The following is a 19686-nucleotide window of genomic DNA, read 5'->3' as shown; positions in this document are numbered from 1 at the left end:
TTTAATTGTCAATGTACCATTAAATCTTACGCTACATGAGTTAATTGTAATAAATAGCTCAAAATTGTGCATAATGATGAAAAACAAATTTTTTGATTCGAGTTTTTTTAGTTTATTGCGTTTTTTCAGAACATTTTCCATAGCCACGTTTATTTTTTTTACACTATCGAAAAGTAGAGATTTCAACGAACAAAAAGCCCACGAAACTTTATAAAAAATCTGATATTTTGACGCGTGAATTTTCGATTGAAAATTAGGATAATTTTTCGGTTTTTAATCTATAATTGGTAAAAACATTAATTTTTCAATTCCAAAAAAATACAATGTATTTGGTACATATAAAGGCACGTTTTCACAAAATTTCGGTAAAAAATAAATATTTTTGTCGAAGATAACAAAAAAAAACCGAAATCGTAGTTTTTTGAATTTTTCACAAAATTTTGAGGTAATACAAAAAAAGTGTAAATACAAAAGTTGTAGATCTTTTTATTACCTACAACTTTGCCATTGAACTTTTTTTTATAGGACTTGTAGTTTCGCCGAAAATTGCGATAAACCGATTTTTCCTCTTAAAACCTCCCTCCCCCCCACTTCCCGAACTCGGATGGAGTGGAATTTTTATTTTTTTCCATTTTTAGCATATTCTCTTCCATTTCCAATAGGTTTCATTCTACTATAAATTTCTTTTACTTTTTACCTTTATTAGAGGTATCTGCACTGGCCTATAAATGCTAGTATCTCTGGCTTTAGATTCCGTTGTCATATCAGGTGGGTACAGTCAAACATATATAATTAGAACGTCAGGATTGAGGAGCCAAAGAAAATGCGTTCATCTACAAAATTTACTCTGTTTTACTATTTTATTCCTATACTGCAAAAACAAACACAACACCTACTAAATGATCATTATGTCGAATATAATAATTGATCGCTCATATCCAGTAGAAATTCACCTGTTAAATTTAGATAGAGGAGCCATACTAAAAGTATTGTATTTTCTTACATTTTAGCGCCACAGAAGCGAAATTTGTAGACGGTAATATGCAAAATTGCTGCTAAATGATACAAAATTTTCAAAAATATTCATCTATTACTTAACGAGTTATAGGTGGCTCCTCAATTTAAACGTTTAGATTGAGGAGCCACTTTTGCATTAATATATCTAGTTATATATCTTGCTGCTAAATCTAGAATTCGTGCTGCAAAATCAGCTTCCTTGCTGCTAAATAATGGTAAAATCAGATTTTAAAAATCTGATGTGGCTCCTCAATCCTTACGGACATCGGGAACTATGTGGTGAAAACCAAAAATTTGCCGGAAGTCACTATTCCACGCGAACGAAGTCGCGGGCAAAAGCTAGTTGCTAATATATAGGTAAATGCGAAAGTTCGGGAGTTTGTATGTGTTACCCAATCAGGATGAAATTTGGAACAAGGAGACGGTTTGGAATACATAAGCTACTTTTATCCTATAGGAACGAGGGCGAAGCCTGTCGAGAAGCAAGAGCGATGAAAATCAAGTCTCCATGTTTGTCATTAAACTACGATTTCCAACTATTTTCCCTTCAAATAAAAGAACAAGTACAATTAAACATTTAATTAATGCCTTCGGATTATTTTGCACTTTTTCTTAAGCTTTCAGGAAATCAGTCAGGATAAGACAACACTCGTTCAGCAGAGCTTCATCACCAACATAGGCAAGCCAGCTGCTGCCGCGCCCCCACTCGCCATGCCGCCTCCGTCTCTTGGCGCAGAGCAACCTGTACAACATTCGGGTGTCAAGATTTTCATTATAGTCGTATTGTGGAGTTGTTGTTTCTGTGTGCCTTGTGACACCAACTCTCGTCCATCATTAGATTCTCTCACACAAGTAAAGCCACCGCCGCCCCTCGCGAGTGGATTGCGACCAGGCTGCGCTGATGCATGAGTTTCGAAACAGTCAGCTTTACACGGAAGGTCCCACACGCAGGGCGGCGGTGGTTTCCAGTGTACACACCCAGGTCTAGTACACTCTTCTTTAGCAGCAGGTTTAGCGACTTTGTTTTGTCGACCACTAAATCCTGCTACCTTTTTATCGTCTAATTTCAATTCTTTAGATTCAAACCTTTCTAATATTTGGTTGAGTGTTTTTTCATCTAAGTCACAAATCGACTGCATTTTTTGTGAACTAGAACCAGATTTACATTTGCAAGGACATGAAGATGTGATTGGAGTATTTGGGGGATTTGGTAAAGGTTTAACTATACCGCCTCCGGGACAAATGCATGCATACGGTTTCACTCCAGCTGAAGGGGTTTGCATTTGTTGTTTAGGTGCTGCAGATGCGCCACCGGGACATATGCATGTACGAGGATTCATTCCACTACCTACAGGGGCTTGTGTAGGTATAAATTTGTTTGGGCACTTACAGCATTTCCCGTCGTTTCTATCCACACCTGCATCGGGAATGATACCCTTTAATTCGCAGACAATAAAACGTTTTCCACGGGAACTGGAAGTTGTCGGTCCACCTGAGCCGCCACTACTGCCTTGAGGGTTAGTGTGGGCTGCGAGGACACCAGGGTCGGCGAGGCCACGAGCACGAGCCAACTGGCTAGGCGCACACAATGGGTCGGGCAAGACAAGACACGCGGGCTCGCCGCCACATCCAGTGCGGCGACAGTCGTGTTGGAGCCCATTACGCTTGATACAATGACAACTGTAGTACATGATGCCACCACGCAACTCACGACTTTTGGTTCGCTTCAACTGATTTTCCGTTTCACTTTTTTTTTGCCCGCCGCCCTCCACCATTTGCTGGCCAGGACCATCATTCAAAGGTTTGCCTTTCTGAAAAGAGAATAGTAATTCGTAACTCTACTAGACCATTAAAACTGTCTGTCCGCCGTGAGTGATTGAATAGTAATTTACCGAAACTTGTGAGACAAGAGGACGACGAGGAGGACGACGACGCAGAAAAGCCTTCTAGCACTACCACTGCGATATTAGGTCGAAGTCACTGAAGCGTGTGACGTAGGTCTTGCCGGGTGGTGGGCGTCGCACACACGGCGGACAGCATGGCGGACACGGCTTGGGGCAGCAGCAGTCTGCCCGGCACAGGTACCGTATTGAGCCCTGCTGGAAGAACTGGCAATCTTGCAGTCCATTACGCTTGAACGCAGATCGCGGTAGACACTGCAGCTGAACATCGACATGGCTATTAGATCTCTTATCACCAATACTTATTAGACATTTAATTTCTTTACATTCTAACTTACCGGAGGACCACAGTCTTCATATTTGTAGCAAACCATAGGGCCACACGGAGAACACCTTTAACAAAAACAGTCATGAATCAAACTTGAATAAGGATTCAAGTAAGATAGGCCTTTTAATGAAAGTACTTACATTTTGAAAGATTATAATTCTCCTACAGCACAACGGGGAGGAGGGTTTTTATATATTTTTAGTATTTTAAGTTTGTAATAATTAGTAGTTCATTAAATTAGTACAAGAATTTTGGCTTTTTGTTTTATTAAAATTTACAAAATTTTTATTATAAAATTTACATCTAAACTAGGCGAAGTAAAAAATTCGTCTGTCAATATATTTTTCTTTTGTCTGTCTTTCGATTTTTTTAAATTTTTTGAATATTCTGTTCATACCAGTACCAATTTCTAAATTTGTGAAAAAGTCCTCATGGTTGCGTGCAGACTTCTTGAAGAGTCAATTCATATTGAGTAGATTCTAGTACCAACGTGTTCGTTCAGTGCACACAAAACAGCAGTCTGAGTAATTGCTACCCTCCTTGAGATCATTCGAAATGTACATTGATTCCTTAAGTTTTTAACTTAACTTTAGTTATTCCACCAATTTCTATTACCACCGCGTAGCTTGCAAATACTGCTCAACTCTTCGGCGTGTGGATTGGCACAATGCGTTTGACATGCCACTCGTGCTGGGTCACAGAGTGGTCCTGGGAGAGCGGAACACAGTGGACTATTCTGACATCCAGTTCTACGACAGTCGTACTGTAATCCATTTCTTCGAAGGCAAAAACAATCGGTAGAAAGAATACCACCCCTCAACTCCCGACTTTTACATGGACGGAGAGATTTTCCTTGATTTTGATTTGGGTACTTTATTGTCTTACCTGGGAAATTTCCCCATTTATTTTCGGTATTATGTGTAGAATGTCTAGATTCAAGCAAATTGTCCACTCTGCTTGAATCTGAACATTCTATATTCGCTTTGGTAAAAGCAATATTTTGTTTAAATCCACTTTTATCAAAAACATAAAGGATACAATTTTGATTTGCGCTATTCAGCAATTTCGAAAGAGACGAGCATTGCATAGCATTTACAACTTTCATGTTTTGATTTTGCATTTTATTTGATGTAGAGGCATGCTCTTTTTGTTTCTTATTTGATGTATTATAGCTTGTTGTTTTGGCAGCTAACCGCTCTTTTAAGCAACATGGAAAAAATATATTAAGGTTCCTGGGATTGTCTGGAGCTGGTGGTACTTCGCCTAATACAAAACACGAAGTTTCACCATCAAACTCCACGCACTTAACAGGACATTTATTTAAATTGTCGGTACCACAAAAATTGTGCTTCATTTTTCTAAGTTTCTTCGTGTTTCAGTTATATTTTTAAATATTTTCATTTAGTTTATAATCTACTGAAAAATAATTATGAAAAATGTGAAATATTAGTCCATACTTGTTTATTTTGTTAAATGAAGATTATTGGAAAATCCGCCCTCGACCAACTTGATTACAAAATTACAAAACCATACATATACGAACTTTTTGTCAATAAAAAATACTGCTTATTAGAAATACTGGCTATCATATTTAGATGCAAACATAAAAACTCTATTGATTCTTTAAACCATATTCTTCATTCAAACACAATCCGAGGTGTTCTGTAGAAGTAAGCTGGTTGACATGGGTAGTACAATCAAATCGTTTGCGTGATTCACACAATAATAAAAAGTCCCAAAAAAACTTTAATTATTCCAAAAACTTTTAAAAAACTAGTTCCTTTCCACAACTTTGCCGGTCCATTTTGACCTGTTTTAGGCCCTATAAAGTACTCTTTACAATCAATAGAAAATGTAAGTAAATTTCGTATGGTTAAAATACGGATCTTCAGTGAGGCTTGTTTGTAATTCCGATATTTTTGTCCGTAGGTGTTGCGGACCTTGTGGTGGTTGCTGCGGCGGTTGCTGCGGCGGTTGCTGTTGCCCATGCATCACTATCTACACTTGCTGCACGAAGATTTGCTAGTCGTACCCGAGATTTCGCGCGGACAAGCCATGGTGTCTGTGTCGAAATCGGCGCTTGAATGCCTTCCATGTTTGTCTTCGAAGTCAATCCGTGCCGTTTTGTGGAAATAAACTACTATAAATAAGCGTATCAACTAGTTTCATTTAAATTACTAGGCGTCTGCCTATAATCTGCAGCGCTTATCAGCTATAGGTGCCTCTGGGCTCGGAGGGCAGAGCTTATCAGCTAGCTATAGGTGCCTCTGGCCTCGGAGGGCAGAGCTTATCAGCTAGAGGTGCCTCTGGGCTCGGAGGGCAGCGCTTATCAGCTATAGGTGCCTCTGGGCTCGGAGGGCAGCGCTTATCAGCTATAGGTGCCTCTGGGCTCTGAGGGCAGCGCTTATCAGCTATAGGTGCCTCTGGGCTCGGAGGGCAGCGCTTATCAGCTATAGGTGCCTCTGGCCTCGGAGGGCAGCGCTTATCAGCTATAGGTGCCTCTGGGCTCGGAGGGCAGCGCTTATCAGCTATAGGTGCCTCTGGGCTCGGAGGGCAGCGCTTATCAGCTATAGGTGCCTCTGGGCTCGGAGGGCAGCGCTTATCAGCTATAGGTGCCTCTGGGCTCGGAGGGCAGCGCTTATCAGCTATAGGTGCCTCTGGGCTCGGAGGGCAGCGCTTATCAGCTATAGGTGCCTCTGGGCTCGGAGGGCAGCGCTTATCAGCTATAGGTGCCTCTGGGCTCGGAGGGCAGCGCTTATCAGCTATAGGTGCCTCTGGGCTCGGAGGGCAGCGCTTATCAGCTATAGGTGCCTCTGGGCTCGGAGGGCAGCGCTTATCAGCTATAGGTGCCTCTGGGCTCGGAGGGCAGCGCTTATCAGCTATAGGTGCCTCTGGGCTCGGAGGGCAGCGCTTATCAGCTATAGGTGCCTCTGGGCTCGGAGGGCAGCGCTTATCAGCTATAGGATAGGTGCCTCTGGGCTCGGAGGGCAGCGCTTATCAGCTATAGGATAGGTGCCTCTGGGCTCGGAGGGCAGCGCTTATCAGCTATAGGATAGGTGCCTCTGGGCTCGGAGGGCAGCGCTTATCAGCTATAGGATAGGTGCCTCTGGGCTCTGGAGGGCAGCGCTTATCAGCTATAGGATAGGTGCCTCTGGGCTCGGAGGGCAGCGCTTATCAGCTATAGGATAGGTGCCTCTGGGCTCTGGAGGGCAGCGCTTATCAGCTATAGGATAGGTGCCTCTGGCCTCTGGAGGGCAGCGCTTATCAGCTATAGGATAGGTGCCTCTGGGCTCGGAGGGCAGCGCTTATCAGCTATAGGTGCCTCTGGGCTCGGAGGGCAGCGCTTATCAGCTAGCTATAGGTGCCTCTGGGCTCGGAGGCATAAACGCTAGCGCTTATCAGCTATAGGATAGGTGCCTCTGGGCTCGGAGGGCAGCGCTTATCAGCTATAGGATAGGTGCCTCTGGCCTCTGGAGGGCAGCGCTTATCAGCTATAGGATAGGTGCCTCTGGCCTCGGAGGGCAGCGCTTATCAGCTATAGGTGCCTCTGGCCTCGGAGGGCAGCGCTTATCAGCTAGCTATAGGTGCCTCTGGCCTCGGAGGGCAGCGCTTATCAGCTAGCTATAGGTGCCTCTGGCCTCGGAGGGCAGCGTTTATCAGCTATAGGTGCCTATGGCCTCGGAGGGCAGCGCTTATCAGCTATAGGTGCCTCTGGCCTCGGAGGGCAGCGCTTATCAGCTATAGGTGCCTATGGCCTCGGGAAGATAGCGTTTATCAGCTATAGGTGCCTATGGCCTCGGGAAGATAGCGTTTATCAGCTATAGGTGCCTATGGCCTCGGAGGGCAGCGCTTATCAGCTAGCTATAGGTGCCTCTGGCCTCGGAGGGCAGCGCTTATCAGCTGTAGGTATCCTCCCAAGCCTATGGCCTCGGAGGGCAGCGCTTATCAGCTGTAGGTGCCTCTGGCCTCGGAGGGCAGCGCTTATCAGCTGTAGGTGCCTCTGGCCTCGGAGGGCAGCGCTTATCAGCTACGTTATATAAAGGTGCTCCCACACAGCGGTTATATAACGTTAAGGTGCTCCCACACAGCAGTTATATAACGTTATACAACATTGTGTAACATTTATAACAGCATGTAACATACTCTACAACCACTGTTATAATTTGTTTAAACACAAATGTTATTGTTACACATTGTTGTAAATGTCTGTATTCACAAAACCTTCTTTTATAAGATACTTTCCGACATCTGGCTGATCGTCTTTGAGAACTGAGGGACCACACTTTATGGGTCGTAGTTTTTAATATATTTGTTTACAAATTCCCAGATTCGTTCTACAATTGTTTTAAGTCTACTACTAAATCCTAGAACATTAATTTCGCGAATTCCCAGTGTGGTCCCTCAGTTCACCCACATTTTCATATATAACTGCTGTGTGGCCGAGCACCTTACCAATAACATTTGTGTTTAAACAAACGACGACGCGCGTTTGTAAAGGTGCTCCCACACAGCGGTTATACAACAATGTGTAACAATATAACATTTGCAATAGCGTGTAACATACTCTACAATTACTGTTATAATTTGTTTAAACACAAATGTTAAATCAGTCTCTAACGTTATATAAAGGCGGGTCCAGACATGTATCATTTGCCCGATCCGATCACCGTGTCCGTATCGTCGACGCGTATCATGATCGCATATGTGGACGGGGAATGATACGCGTATCATGATACGCGATCTCGATACGCTGTTATGATACGGCCCGTCCCATGTCATGTCGGTTTTTGTCCGATCATCAAAGGTGATACAGATACGGACGTGGGTCAGTCTGGACGCGTCATTAGGTCTCTCATCAAAGCTCTTCCTCCAAGTCTGTATCTGTTTCTAAATAATTCCGTTTGCCACCATCGTCTCTGTTTTGGTTTTGAAGTTAGAATATTGTGAATGACAATAAAACAGGCACATGAAATTGCTAAATTCTCGTACACTTCAACCAACTGCGACGACATGTTTGATCGAGAGCAGAAACTGAACTAAGCAATTTGATACGCGATCATGACTATTGTGAAGATACGGATACGGAGCAAATCGGAGGCGTCCAAAACTTGATACGGGGCTTGATACAAACGCAGATACGGATACGGTGATCGGATACGGTGATCGGATCGGGAAAATGATACATGTCTGGACCCGCCTTAACTGCTGTGTGGGAGCACCTAAACGATACAGACGGGAGCCACGCGATGCAAACGCGCGTTTGTATCGATACAAACGACAACATACTGCTCAGCAGGAGAAAATCGCGCCGGCGACGTGCGTTTCCAAAACGCGCGTCGACAACGACGCGTTTAATAAACATAGTGTGCATAGGCCCTAAGCGCTGCCCTCAAGAGGCCAGAGGCACCTATCCTATAGCTGATAAACGCTATCCTCCCGAGGCCAGAGGCACCTATCCTATAGCTGATAAACGCTATCCTCCCGAGGCCAGAGGCACCTATCCTATAGCTGATAAACGCTATCCTCCCGAGGCCAGAGGCACCTATCCTATAGCTGATAAACGCTACCCTTCAGAGGCCAGAAACACCTATCCTATAGCTGATAAACGCTATCCTCCCTCCCGAGGCCAGAGGCACCTACCCTATAGCTGATAAACGCTATCCTCCAGAGGCCAGAGGCACCTATCCTATAACAAGTTGTATAGGTAGCTTATAATAAATGTTACATAGTTATTACGAACAAGTCAACAAAGAAAAATAAAATAATAATAGTCTGTTAGTCTGTCCGTCAGAGCAGCTAGGTGCTCGTTTCCAACAGTGCTAAGCTATGTGTACCATTAAATATGATTGGTGGAAGCCAAACATATTCACAGTAACTTAGCATAGCACATCTCTGGTGGAAAAACACACTAACACATAGGCAATACGAGACTAGAGAACTATATTTCGAGACAATTCTATCAACTTCGTCTCATATCTCGTGTTACTACGCTATTAAGCTATAAGCTACTACTCTAAAATAAAATAACTTGTAAATTAACCAAATTATATTTGAACATCACTGAGTTGACAGCACAAATGTGTAGACGGCACGAGTAAGACGCAGTACGGTACTCGGCCAACACTACGACTTGACGTCGTATCGTAGTGTTGACGTAGTTGCTCGTTTGCTCACAGTCCCTCACAATTAACAGATCTTCGTACAACGGGTGTGGATCGTGATCTTTGGACAGCCGCAGCCGCAGCATCCACCGCAGCAGCCGCCGCAGCACGGCCCGCAGCAGCCGCCGCAGCAGCCGCCGCAGCACGGCCCGCAGCCGCCGCAGCACCCGCCGCAAGGGCCGCAGCCACCGCATCCACCGCAACCACCACACCTGTATTCAAATGGTATTGTTTTTATATTACTAAGCAACTCACGAGCAGTTGACTGTCCTGTGGACAGTCTTCTTGGCGACATATCGCCGTTGATAGCCTACTTTCTTGTAGAGCTTAGTAACCTGTATCTACCTACAAATCGTAATAAGTATGGAATACTTACATTTTCGTCAGTAGTTCAAATTATCTATTGCAAAAGGAAATGGGTAAGGTTTCACCGTCGGTGATGATGTTTTATCAATTGATAATAATATTGTGTAGTCCAAAAGATTGTCTGTTTAAAATATTTGTAAAATATTTTTCTTAGAAGATACTGTTTTTAGGACTTTATGCGTATTTTCTACTTTTTTTTCTTAATTTTTAAGTTTACTGTTAACTACACGATAGATTTATAAAAACTGACCTGATTTGACATCTTTTTACGTTATTGACTTCTATTCCACAATATTTGACATTTATTTGAAATTTGTATTCGGCCAGTCTGTAATAGGGGAGGTAAAAAGGTTTATATAAAAATCGTAGATAAAGCTGCGTTTGCACAGAACGGTCATTATGGACTTTTAGAAAATAGACCGAGTTTTGGATAGTATACAAACAAGTCTATTAGTAGCCATTACATTTTTAGACGTTATTTCAGAAGATGTCATTTATTGTTAACTAAAATTATTATAATTAGGTATGTGATATACTTTTATATATGTGATTTAATTTTTAAACGTTGATGCTTATATATTGTTAACTAAAATTATTATAATTAGGTATGTGATATACTTTAATGATATGTATACGATAAATTATAGACTTGCAACTGTAGGATCCGTTACTTCTGCATGCTTTTCATTATTCATACTATAAGCTTAAATGCTCCTGCTCAGTTTACTAGGCAAGTGTGTTCTTGGCTTAATGTAAAGAGCGACCATACTCGATACTCGATATGTACCTGGCTGTGTTCTTGGCTTAATAACTACTCATACTCGATATGTACCTGGCTGGAATAACTGCATGAAAAAAAAAACTAAAATTGACAACAAATGTCATAAAATAAAAATTATAAAATAAATCAATCATTTTGACGAGAAAATAGGGAAAAGACGAAAAATATTTTTTTATAAAAGTATTTAAATTAAATACAATTAAAACAATGTGCAGCCCAATCCAATGTTTGCCGGATTACAAGGAACCCCCAACGTACATCCCCTGCATCCCCATCAGAGTAAGTTTAATAATAAATGTATATTTTTAAGTATTGTTCCTTATTTTTATGGGCAAACGAACAGATGGATGGTAAGCAGTCGCCGCCCTAGGACACCCGCAACACCAGACACCAATTCAGACCAATATCGGAGATGGAAGGACTTTGTCTCCGGTAATTTCACTCACAGGGTGTGACATACAGTACAACAGAAATAATATGCTTTTTTAGTAAATCGGCTATTTTTCTTTCCAAGAAGCCGATTTATTACCAAATTACTGGTTTCCTAAGCCATCTAACTTTAGTCTCTGCTGTTTAAAATTTAAAGAAGTAGCTTTCACTTTCTTCATCTACGTCCTAAATAATTTGATCTCAGGGCCCGTCATGTCTTCCTTGTGGGATGGACAATTGGACGGTCCGCCGGCCGCTGATCGTGCATGACAGCACGTTTGACTACAGACCTACCAGCTGGCCCGGTATGGTGCTCAACAACCAGGATAAGAAAGTTCGGTACCAACTCATCAATTACGAACGGCCGGTATGCATATTTTTTAAATTATTATACCGTCACGCCTTTTATCCCCAAAGGTGCAAATTATGCCACGGATTGCCACTGCACATCCACTTTTAATAATTTATATAGTAAGTTCCATGTAATAGGTTGTGATGATGGGTATAACCTGGGTGTCTTCAAAGCCCGAGTGAATAGGTTGCTTATGGGCAGACGTGCTCCACCGTAGGCCGCATCATCACTTACCATCAGGCGAGATAGCGGCCAAACGTCGGCCCATTTAACATAAAAAAGGTGATAAATTTTCGAAGAACCGAAAAAAGCCCAGAAATACTTCGGCCGACCCGGGAATCGAACCCGAGACCCCCTTGCCCGGCCGTTGTACTTGCAACCACTCGGCCAACGAGGCAGTCGTTTTTAATTATATTTGTGGTATTTGTTCAGGCGTTACTAATTTGCAGCCGCGCTTAGTAAACAATGTAGGTACTGTACTGACACATCTAGCCGGATGTTTTTAGATAGGTAATATAAAACAGCTAATGTGTAAGGAACCACAGTTCAGATTTTTTTAATCAGTATCTGCTTTGTGTTACGGCCTACAACTTCTTTCAACGCCTTTCAGGGTTATAGGTACAGAAGTGGTAAAATCAACCATCACTTCGTGAAAGAATTATAATGTGTTTTTATTTTCAGGTGAAATCACATTACCCTACATGCGCTCCTTCGTACAACACTTGTTAAATAAATTGGTAAATATAGCAAAGATTTCAATTAATATTGTTCTCAATCCCAACCGCAATAATTTACATACAATACATTTTCGAACTTGATGAGACAGTCACACAGGTATTGAAACTTCTTGCTAAAAAAATATCAGGCACAAAATAAAGTACACAAAAAAAATTTTTTTGAAAAAGGAACTGTCACTTTTTTAAATGCTACGTAGTGTCACGTTGACAATCAGTCATTATAATTATCAATCCATTTGGCTTATCAAAATTTTACAGCGTGAAATATATTAAATTATAAATTCACAAAAATGTGTGATCGAATGGGTGTTATTAACAGATTGCAATCAGTAATGTCTGCAATTCAGTGAGTTTTTAATTCTACCAGACTTTTTACAATGTGCATCGAAACTGGGATTGGCTTTCTTATACTTCTTAGATCTCGAGACCTACCCCTAAAACGACCAACTGACCCTAGAGAGGCGTTTGGAAGATCGGAATATTAACGACTGATCCACTGATACATTTCAATGCCTCAACTTTTGTCCCCACAGAAAAAAAGACAACAATGACTCAATGATGTAGGTGCCAATTTTAATATTTGTATAAAGTCAAATTCTGTTATATTTTCCAGGGGCTGTGGCGGCTGTCGACCAGCGCCGTGTTGTCATCCGTGCAAACCCTGCTGCGGCGGTGGATCCCTCGTCACAGTATACAGTCAAGTAGCACATATCCAGTGACCAGTGCCGCACCACCGCACTCGCGATCACTTACTAAGTCACCTAACTTTCATATCAATAGCTTCACTTAGGCCGAACAAAAAAAGAAAATCACTACAAAATATTTGAACTGAAAATAACTGGAATGGAAGCCTCCTTACGCACCATCGGTTGACCATTGGCATATCGCATAACGCAGTTGCCATAGCGGTTGCATTCGTAAATTAGAAGAGCGGCCATCTTTGCGTCCACCCTCGCGGTTGGCCCGTTAGCGCATAAGGAGGCTAAACGTTCTTGAAAAGAAAACCTTGACATTTCTCCATTTACCAAGAGCAAGTCTCTTGGTCAAACAAACTGACGAATTTTATGTTTACAGATGCTGTACTAGCGCTGGGCCAGCCGCCAAGACCGATCGCAGCATTCGACAAAGCAGTCATTCAAATTGGTCATCGTTAAATGCTGACTGAGTCAGGATTTGACTTCAAGTCTTTTCGTCCGGTGAAAGTTCTGTACCGTCACGTACCATAAAGTGGTTGTATTACGTAAAAGTGTGAATAAAAATTGTTATATTTATGTGTGGTTTTAATTTTTGTCTTTGCTTTGACATGTCAGTCTTGTCACATTGTTTTCCATGGCACCCTCGTTTTGCATCAGGTTGTGCAATAGGTTTGAAAGTCGAACTTTATTAAAACATTTTCTTACTATTGATCCATATCAAACATAAACAACTTACATCTCTTTATGATGTGGCGTGGTACATTCCTCAATTTTATAAGAGTACCTACTTTGGTCCCCCAATTCACATTCACATTTAGTACATGTAAATAGATATTTAGTTGACCTGAGATTTCACCCGAGACTCCTTGCTTGGCAGTCAAACTAGATAGAATATTATCACGGTATTTATTTACATGACTGCACGGTTGGTACGATGGGTAACCGGCGGCTGCCGTGCAACGTGCTACGGATTCGATTCCCGTATGGAAAAACATTTTTGTGATCCGTAAATTGTTGTTTCGGGTCTGAGTGTCGTGTGTATGTGAACCAGTATGTTTGTAAACAGAACCACGTCACAGCAGAAAAGCCTAGTGTGGGATAAAATTTAAAAAATAGAATATTTTTTTCTTATTTCTTCAATACCACAGGAGATTTTTACGGATCCATAAGAAATAAATAGATACAAATAGCATTGAATGATGATTCAATGTAAAAGGTACTAGTAGTACCTTTCATACCAGAACCAACCAATAGAGCTTATTTTATTCTCTCTATTATAAATCGACAAATCTGCACGCCAGTGTAATTCATTGATGATTCATTGAGTAGTTTTTTGTGGTACGACATTGTATCAATATTTAACCAACTAGATTTTTCTGAAAAATCTATAATTCACTCCTAAATCTAGTAGGCTCTACGATGGTTATAAATGTGAGCGCACACCAGTTGCGGCTTTCATTCGGTCTACCAAACTCATCCTGAGCAAAATTTTCAAGTGAAAATAACTAAAAAAACAGAAAAAAATGGGGCACGTACATTGCAGCGCACCTCTGGCTTCTTGCCCCGCTCAGAACATCTGCGGGCCCTGTATGCCCATGATGTGCGAAACAAAAACAAAATGTCCAACCCCAAGATGCTACGCAGTAAATCCTTGTATAAACATATACAGCTGCAACACGCAGATTATGTAACTGTAAGTGAAGAAACCTGAAGTTTTTAGTGATAATAGTGATGTGAACAAAATAAATTCAATTAAGCTACTAGTCATACGGAGTTTTATTTTCCCTGTACCATGTTGGTAAGTCTTGTTGAAAATGTGAATTCTAGATCATTGAGTTACATAAACGAGCATGTAGGTAACTATAACGAAATACAAACGAATTTGGAAAGAAATTTGACTAATAGGAAAAATAATACTGCTTGTCCTATTATGTGATATTTCAAATACAATTATTTTAGACTTTCTAAAATACAAATAGCTTACATATATTTTTTTCATTCTCAGGTATAGAATACAGTTGTAGCATAGATTTGAAAATTCATCGAACAAAATAATATTAGGCATCTTACATTTCTAAAAGGGCATAAATTAGTATATATTTTTTAAATTATTTCAAACAAAAATCTTAAAATAATAATTTTTATTTCGTAACTATCACCAACATCACTTCAATATTAAGATTCGATTCAACATGATACAGGGTACACATCACAAGGCACATTGAATATGAGCAAAATATTCTTTAGCGCAAGGGAACCGGTACTGGATGCCAACAACCCGAGTAAGGACCCTGAAAAAAAAAACAGACACAGCATAAGTTTTAAAGAATAATTTAAAAAAATGCACAATAACATAAGAATATAAAGCACATACCTGTCTCACATAGTTTTCCACTTTATATCGTATATTAGGCGAAGTCCTTGTAAAGCACTCGGCAGGCAATCCAGTCTTTCTAGTGTGGAACACACTGTCATGAACTATCAATGGTCGGCGACGTGTCACCGGGTCAAGTTCACAATGCGGACAACAGCTTCGACACACTGGAAGACATGGGTAAGGACAAGGCGGAGCTCGAGGACAAATAGGACGCTGTTTAGGTATTATAGGAGGAGGACACTGTGGGTTACAGCACGGCAGCACTGGCTGATAGCACGGTGTTGGTTCGGGACACGGGCAAACCTGCATGTAAACAAAAACATGTTAGATCTTTCACTGTAAACTTAAAATAAACTTTAGTAGCCAATAGTCCAATTAAACATACCGGAGGTGGGTCACAAGGTGGTGGCGGAGGAGCGCAAGGCAAAACAGGTGGACAGCAAACAGGTGGAGGCGGAGGAGGTGGGCACGGCTCAGGCGGTGGACATCTCCTAGGTCTACAGGGCGGTAATATTGGCACAATAGGTGGCACACAGTCAGGGATCACAGGCGCTGGACACTGTCGGAAGACTGGGCAGCACTTGCATGGCGGACACGGAGTACATGGCACTGGTGGTGGACAGCATGGCTGACAGCATGGACACGGTGGAGGACACGAGTACCTGCACGGTCCCGTACCACATGGCAAAATTGCCGGACATGTCGGGCAAAAGCTGCACGCGCACATTTTTTTAAGTTTTTATAAAATGTATTACTTAAAATTTACGTTTTTTGTAATTTTTTGATTTTAGTTTATTTTTAGCACTTTTCTTCAAACTATAATTTTAAACTTCAAAGTGTTTTTTTTTTCAGTGTCAAGAGTTATTGACCAAACCAAAAACTACAAATTAATATACCAGCCAGACTATGATTATTGGTACGTACTTTGATTTTAATTGATCTAAATATATAGAAAGAATATTAGTTCTGGCACAATAATTATGTATTTGATTTATAATATTTTGGTTTAGTTTTTAGCTTTTAAAGTTTAAACACTAGTTTAAACATTAAACTTTTGAACCTTTTTATTCCAAACTTTCCTCTGGACTATAACCATAAAGACATCCACCACAAAGAAAAAAAACATCTAGAAACAAAATATTTCTATCACATTTTGACATGACAGACGAATGAAATTTTAAGTTACAATTTCATATATTAAAATTAAAATAAAAAGTGTAAAATCGAAATGAGTGCTCCATTTTACAGCTATGATCCATGCGTGTGCACAGGGCAGCCTTGCGGTGCTTGTTACCCATACTCGACGAAGCCGTGTGTAGCATCGTGTAATGATCTAAGGCCGTGTTCTGTGTGTCCTGGTGGAGGATGTTCTCCGTGTCCGGCTCCTGTGCGGCCCTGTCCCACTCCCTGTCCACCATGTCCAGTTCTACCTTGTCTTCCACCCTGCCCTCCGTGTGATAAGGTACTTCAAAATTGTCGTCTCTACATAGCTTGTTAATTCACCATTCCATTTCTGGTTTCAAGTCTCCTCATCCTTACACCATCTGTTTCAGTTCATTGCCTCATTACTTCATTACGCTTCCGAAATTAATGAATCTATTTTTATTTACGCCCCTTGCTCATCTGCCACACAAATAACCTTGAAATCTGATTTTAGTCAAAATTAATTCCCATTTTGCTTCTCAAATATGTTTCTTGGCATTCTGTCAAAATGTTTACTTTCAAACTTTTTAATATTATTTCTAGACTAGACTTTAAAAATGACATTTTATTTCTAGCCAATGACTCCAGTGCCGAAGCCAGTGCCTCTTTGTGAGACGGTGGCGATTCCTTGCTGTCGACCGAACAGGTGTAAGCCATGCCCTTGCTACTGCTGCACGGAGCCTGGAATATGTTCTCCCAAAAGATGCAGCTACCCAGGAGTGCCCGTCTGCGGCTGCGGCTGCTGTGGACCATGCATGCCCGTTTGGTAATGGAGCTAAAAAACTGTGTGTGAAGTGAACCTTGTCGTGTAAGAATACAACATGTTTGTACCTAACTGTTGTTTTATTTCCTATTCAATTGGTTGAACAATAAATGAAACGAGTGGGAGATATTAATATATTTAAAAAAAAATCGAAAGTTCTGGGGGCACGGCAGTGCCCTCGCCAAGTCGATTAATTTTACTAATCTCCTGACTCATGACTCTCGAATCCTTAACTGGAATACATTAGTAATAATGATTAGGTATATGATTTATGCTATTGCACAGTAACAAACGATCATGTTAAACGTCCTTGTTATGAAATATGTTTGATGTGCATTACAGCTCCTTACTTAAACGACACCCAAAGATTATTTCGATAACTACAGAACTCATACCTCATCGATTAACAACTGGCATTTATCGTAATATATCATAGAGCAAAAAACCAAACATGATCAATTTTCTGCATTCAAACCAAATAAAAAAATAACACTTGACATTACTGTCACCATTTCTATGAAAATCGTGTAAATAACAAAAATAACAAAAATTTGGAAAAGTATAAAAAATTGGAAAAATTTATCACAATAACCCATAAAAAGCATCAGTGAGTATATATTTCTTTATTACTTTAATATATTAAAGATCAATATTAAATGGGAACAAAAATTGACTTCTGAACAAAGTCTCAAATGAGTCATGAGAATAGATACAAATGGCGCCATCACACTTATCTCACATACATACATACATACATAATGTTTGATACTGATATACGCTAAGTAGGTACCGCTGTACTGGTGAAACATTCAGATCTTAGTCAGCACCTACCTACTGATACTGAAGCCAGATATCAAAGTAGGCTGAAACTACTGACCGCATTTTTACATCGAGGCACTAGAAAAATAGGATGGTTTGATTACTTCGTAGGTATACTTAGGTATAAAGTAGTGTTTCAAATATATTACTTTTTAGCCACCAACTCGGTGGATAAGGTATTTTATTTTCTTTGTAAAATACGTAATTATCCATAGTTCTTGTGTGGGCTAAGGACTTCAAAAGTCCCAAAAGACCCAAAGAACTTGTTTAGATCAGTCTTACGTTTCATGGCATCTAATTCGTATAAATTAAGAATCTTATTGCCATTTGCAGATAATCCAAGAAAACTTTGCAAGTCGCAAAGCAAAACGAGCAGGGTTACGATTCACAAAAATGTCAGTGCTGCCCCGTGGGTTTGAATGCTGCCGTCCACCAGCTAGGTACGGCTGCGTCCGAGGAGAGCCCAGCATCTACTACAAAAGGCCACGTTGTGGACAACCGAGACCACAGCCTTTTCAAAGAGAATGCCCTGGTTACTATTGGGGCTGTCCAAGTAACGCTCCAATGGAAAGGTAAACATCCAATACAACTCAAGTACATATTATGTTATATCTTAAGTGTAAACTATCATTTTCTCTTTCTTCTGCCCTAATAATATCTTCTGATTTATTTCGTTGTGGGATCCAAGACAGTCATTCATGTCCCTGGGACGCGCCGGACTTCAGTGTTCCGATATTTTCATGATTGTATCTACTGTACTGTATTATCAAGTTTAGTGTTAAGTATTATCTCATGTATCTTAAAAACAGGTTTAAAACGTATAACCGCGCTCATTAAACGACCAGGTGAGCTAGAAAATCCCTTGAAACATTATAGACTGTCAAATATTAATGAGCGTGCGAAATCTTGAAACTGACCGAAACAAAGTTAGTCCGGTACCACGGTGCTACTGTAATGGCCCGTTTAAGATTTGTTAAATAGGTTAGTTGTTATTTAGAGATCGATATTTGTGACTGTTTCAGCTTTAGATCTGATCAACCGATCAACTAAAATTCTTGAGTTTGGATAGAATTTTAATGGTACCTATATCCAAATCCCTGAAATCTACATATTTTATTGTTATAGACCGTGTTGCTACGACTTCCCCTGCAAAGCGCACTGCTTCAACCACGGTGCCTGCACGAGGCCAAGCGGACGGTACGCGCGCACAGTGTGGTACCCTGGCGAGTGCTGCCCCTGTGTACCACCCTGCCAAGCCTTCACCTGCCCCAACCCACCGTACCATCCCTGCTGCTACCACACTTGCAATAAACACGTCTGATCTGCTACAATGTTCATGAGTTTTTCACAAAGGTTTTAAAACAAAGACGTAAATTTTATCAAAATCATAGTTTTTAACTAGTCATTTTACGAGCATATCTTTGAAACTCCGCGAAATTGACGTTGTTGTTGTTTTAAAACCTATGAGAAGAATTTGCAGTGTGGTTTTCAGAAAAGATAATTTTGTCCCTTTGACTCAAAGCTGTCGCGAAGCTTTGAGACAAGGCACAAACACTCGTTTTTGTGAGTTCGTGGTAGTGAAATCGTGGCGTCATCATTATTTGTGAATCGTAAACTGTATTGTCCAATAAAAGAAATATTATAAAAATCCTGCTTTTTATTTTTATACATTAAAACGTTTGGCCCAGATTCAGTTTTAAAACATCAGACTTCGCAAAAAGGTTATTTAAGCATGATCTAACAAACGTGTTAATGGT

The 19686-nt window shown here is 40.7% G+C and overlaps 5 protein-coding genes and 3 long non-coding RNA genes across 9 annotated transcripts; 4 read left to right on the top strand and 4 right to left on the bottom strand.

The window, feature by feature from the left end:
• Positions 1 to 1581: 1581 nt before the first annotated feature.
• LOC118276435 (uncharacterized) lies at positions 1582 to 3831 on the bottom strand. 2 transcript variants are annotated; one of them, XM_035594747.2, is made up of 4 exons: positions 3387 to 3831; positions 3257 to 3311; positions 2408 to 2828; positions 1582 to 1759 (listed from the first exon to the last, which is right to left on the bottom strand). In XM_035594747.2, coding segments are annotated over exons 1-4 (567 nt in total). In that variant the 5' UTR covers positions 3389 to 3831; the 3' UTR covers positions 1582 to 1670. The 2 variants fall into 2 exon arrangements, 1 of the variants encoding a protein (XP_035450640.1); XR_004783666.2 differs by lacking the exons at positions 1582 to 1759; positions 2408 to 2828 and adding an exon at positions 2911 to 3179.
• Positions 3832 to 4609: 778 nt separating this feature from the next.
• Positions 4610 to 5401, top strand: LOC118276447 (uncharacterized). Its single transcript, XR_004783667.2, has 2 exons — positions 4610 to 5100; positions 5176 to 5401. It is a non-coding gene; the product is annotated as an uncharacterized LOC118276447 (long non-coding RNA).
• Positions 5402 to 5493: 92 nt separating this feature from the next.
• LOC126911481 (uncharacterized) lies at positions 5494 to 6629 on the bottom strand. Its single transcript, XM_050698773.1, has 2 exons — positions 6612 to 6629; positions 5494 to 6225 (listed from the first exon to the last, which is right to left on the bottom strand). Exons 1-2 carry the CDS (start codon positions 6627 to 6629, stop codon positions 5494 to 5496), a joined length of 750 nt encoding a protein of 249 aa, XP_050554730.1.
• Positions 6630 to 9274: 2645 nt separating this feature from the next.
• On the bottom strand, positions 9275 to 10182 carry LOC118275196 (uncharacterized). The gene is made up of 2 exons (XR_004783549.2): positions 9784 to 10182; positions 9275 to 9619 (listed from the first exon to the last, which is right to left on the bottom strand). It is a non-coding gene; the product is annotated as an uncharacterized LOC118275196 (long non-coding RNA).
• Positions 10183 to 10666: 484 nt separating this feature from the next.
• On the top strand, positions 10667 to 13343 carry LOC118274489 (uncharacterized). The gene is made up of 5 exons (XR_004783483.2): positions 10667 to 10833; positions 11189 to 11350; positions 12017 to 12072; positions 12686 to 12828; positions 13147 to 13343. It is a non-coding gene; the product is annotated as an uncharacterized LOC118274489 (long non-coding RNA).
• Positions 13344 to 14893: 1550 nt separating this feature from the next.
• LOC118277470 (keratinocyte proline-rich protein-like) lies at positions 14894 to 16002 on the bottom strand. Its single transcript, XM_035596271.2, has 3 exons — positions 15530 to 16002; positions 15142 to 15447; positions 14894 to 15058 (listed from the first exon to the last, which is right to left on the bottom strand). Exons 1-3 carry the CDS (start codon positions 15869 to 15871, stop codon positions 15011 to 15013), a joined length of 696 nt encoding a protein of 231 aa, XP_035452164.1. The 5' UTR covers positions 15872 to 16002; the 3' UTR covers positions 14894 to 15010.
• Positions 16003 to 16270: 268 nt separating this feature from the next.
• Positions 16271 to 17182, top strand: LOC118277471 (small proline-rich protein 2H-like). Its single transcript, XM_035596287.2, has 2 exons — positions 16271 to 16606; positions 16923 to 17182. Exons 1-2 carry the CDS (start codon positions 16373 to 16375, stop codon positions 17115 to 17117), a joined length of 429 nt encoding a protein of 142 aa, XP_035452180.1. The 5' UTR covers positions 16271 to 16372; the 3' UTR covers positions 17118 to 17182.
• Positions 17183 to 17558: 376 nt separating this feature from the next.
• LOC118277476 (sperm mitochondrial-associated cysteine-rich protein-like) lies at positions 17559 to 19577 on the top strand. The gene is made up of 3 exons (XM_050699042.1): positions 17559 to 17717; positions 18263 to 18501; positions 19055 to 19577. The coding sequence occupies exons 2-3, from the start codon at positions 18323 to 18325 to the stop codon at positions 19248 to 19250; spliced, it is 375 nt and encodes a 124-aa protein (XP_050554999.1). The 5' UTR covers positions 17559 to 17717; positions 18263 to 18322; the 3' UTR covers positions 19251 to 19577.
• Positions 19578 to 19686: the final 109 nt, after the last annotated feature.

The sequence above is a fragment of the Spodoptera frugiperda genome, chromosome 15, assembly GCF_023101765.2.
Source record: "Spodoptera frugiperda isolate SF20-4 chromosome 15, AGI-APGP_CSIRO_Sfru_2.0, whole genome shotgun sequence".
Classification (NCBI taxonomy): Eukaryota; Metazoa; Arthropoda; class Insecta; order Lepidoptera; family Noctuidae; genus Spodoptera; species Spodoptera frugiperda.
The sequence above is the reverse complement of the archived record's forward strand: the minus strand, read 5'-3'. Positions and strand labels throughout refer to the sequence as shown.

Excerpts from the sequence above, each read along its gene's own strand:
- LOC118277476 (XM_050699042.1), top strand. The coding sequence starts at position 18,323 with ATGTCAGTGCTGCCCCGTGGGTTTGAATGCTGCCGTCCACCAGCTAGG. Across the intron at positions 18,502-19,054 it reads AGTAACGCTCCAATGGAAAG|ACCGTGTTGCTACGACTTCC; the intron begins GTAAACATCCAA and ends TTATTGTTATAG.
- LOC118276435 (XM_035594747.2), bottom strand. Across the intron at positions 2,829-3,256 it reads ATGAAGACTGTGGTCCTCCG|AAAGGCAAACCTTTGAATGA; the intron begins GTAAGTTAGAAT and ends TTCTCTTTTCAG. Across the intron at positions 1,760-2,407 it reads TAGAAACGACGGGAAATGCT|GTTGCTCTGCGCCAAGAGAC; the intron begins GTAAGTGCCCAA and ends AATGTTGTACAG.
- LOC118277470 (XM_035596271.2), bottom strand. The coding sequence starts at position 15,871 with ATGTGCGCGTGCAGCTTTTGCCCGACATGTCCGGCAATTTTGCCATGT. Across the intron at positions 15,448-15,529 it reads CACCTTGTGACCCACCTCCG|GTTTGCCCGTGTCCCGAACC; the intron begins GTATGTTTAATT and ends GTTTACATGCAG. Across the intron at positions 15,059-15,141 it reads TGGAAAACTATGTGAGACAG|GGTCCTTACTCGGGTTGTTG; the intron begins GTATGTGCTTTA and ends TTTTTTTTTCAG.
- LOC118277471 (XM_035596287.2), top strand. The coding sequence starts at position 16,373 with ATGAGTGCTCCATTTTACAGCTATGATCCATGCGTGTGCACAGGGCAG. Across the intron at positions 16,607-16,922 it reads CCTGCCCTCCGTGTGATAAG|CCAATGACTCCAGTGCCGAA; the intron begins GTACTTCAAAAT and ends TTTTATTTCTAG.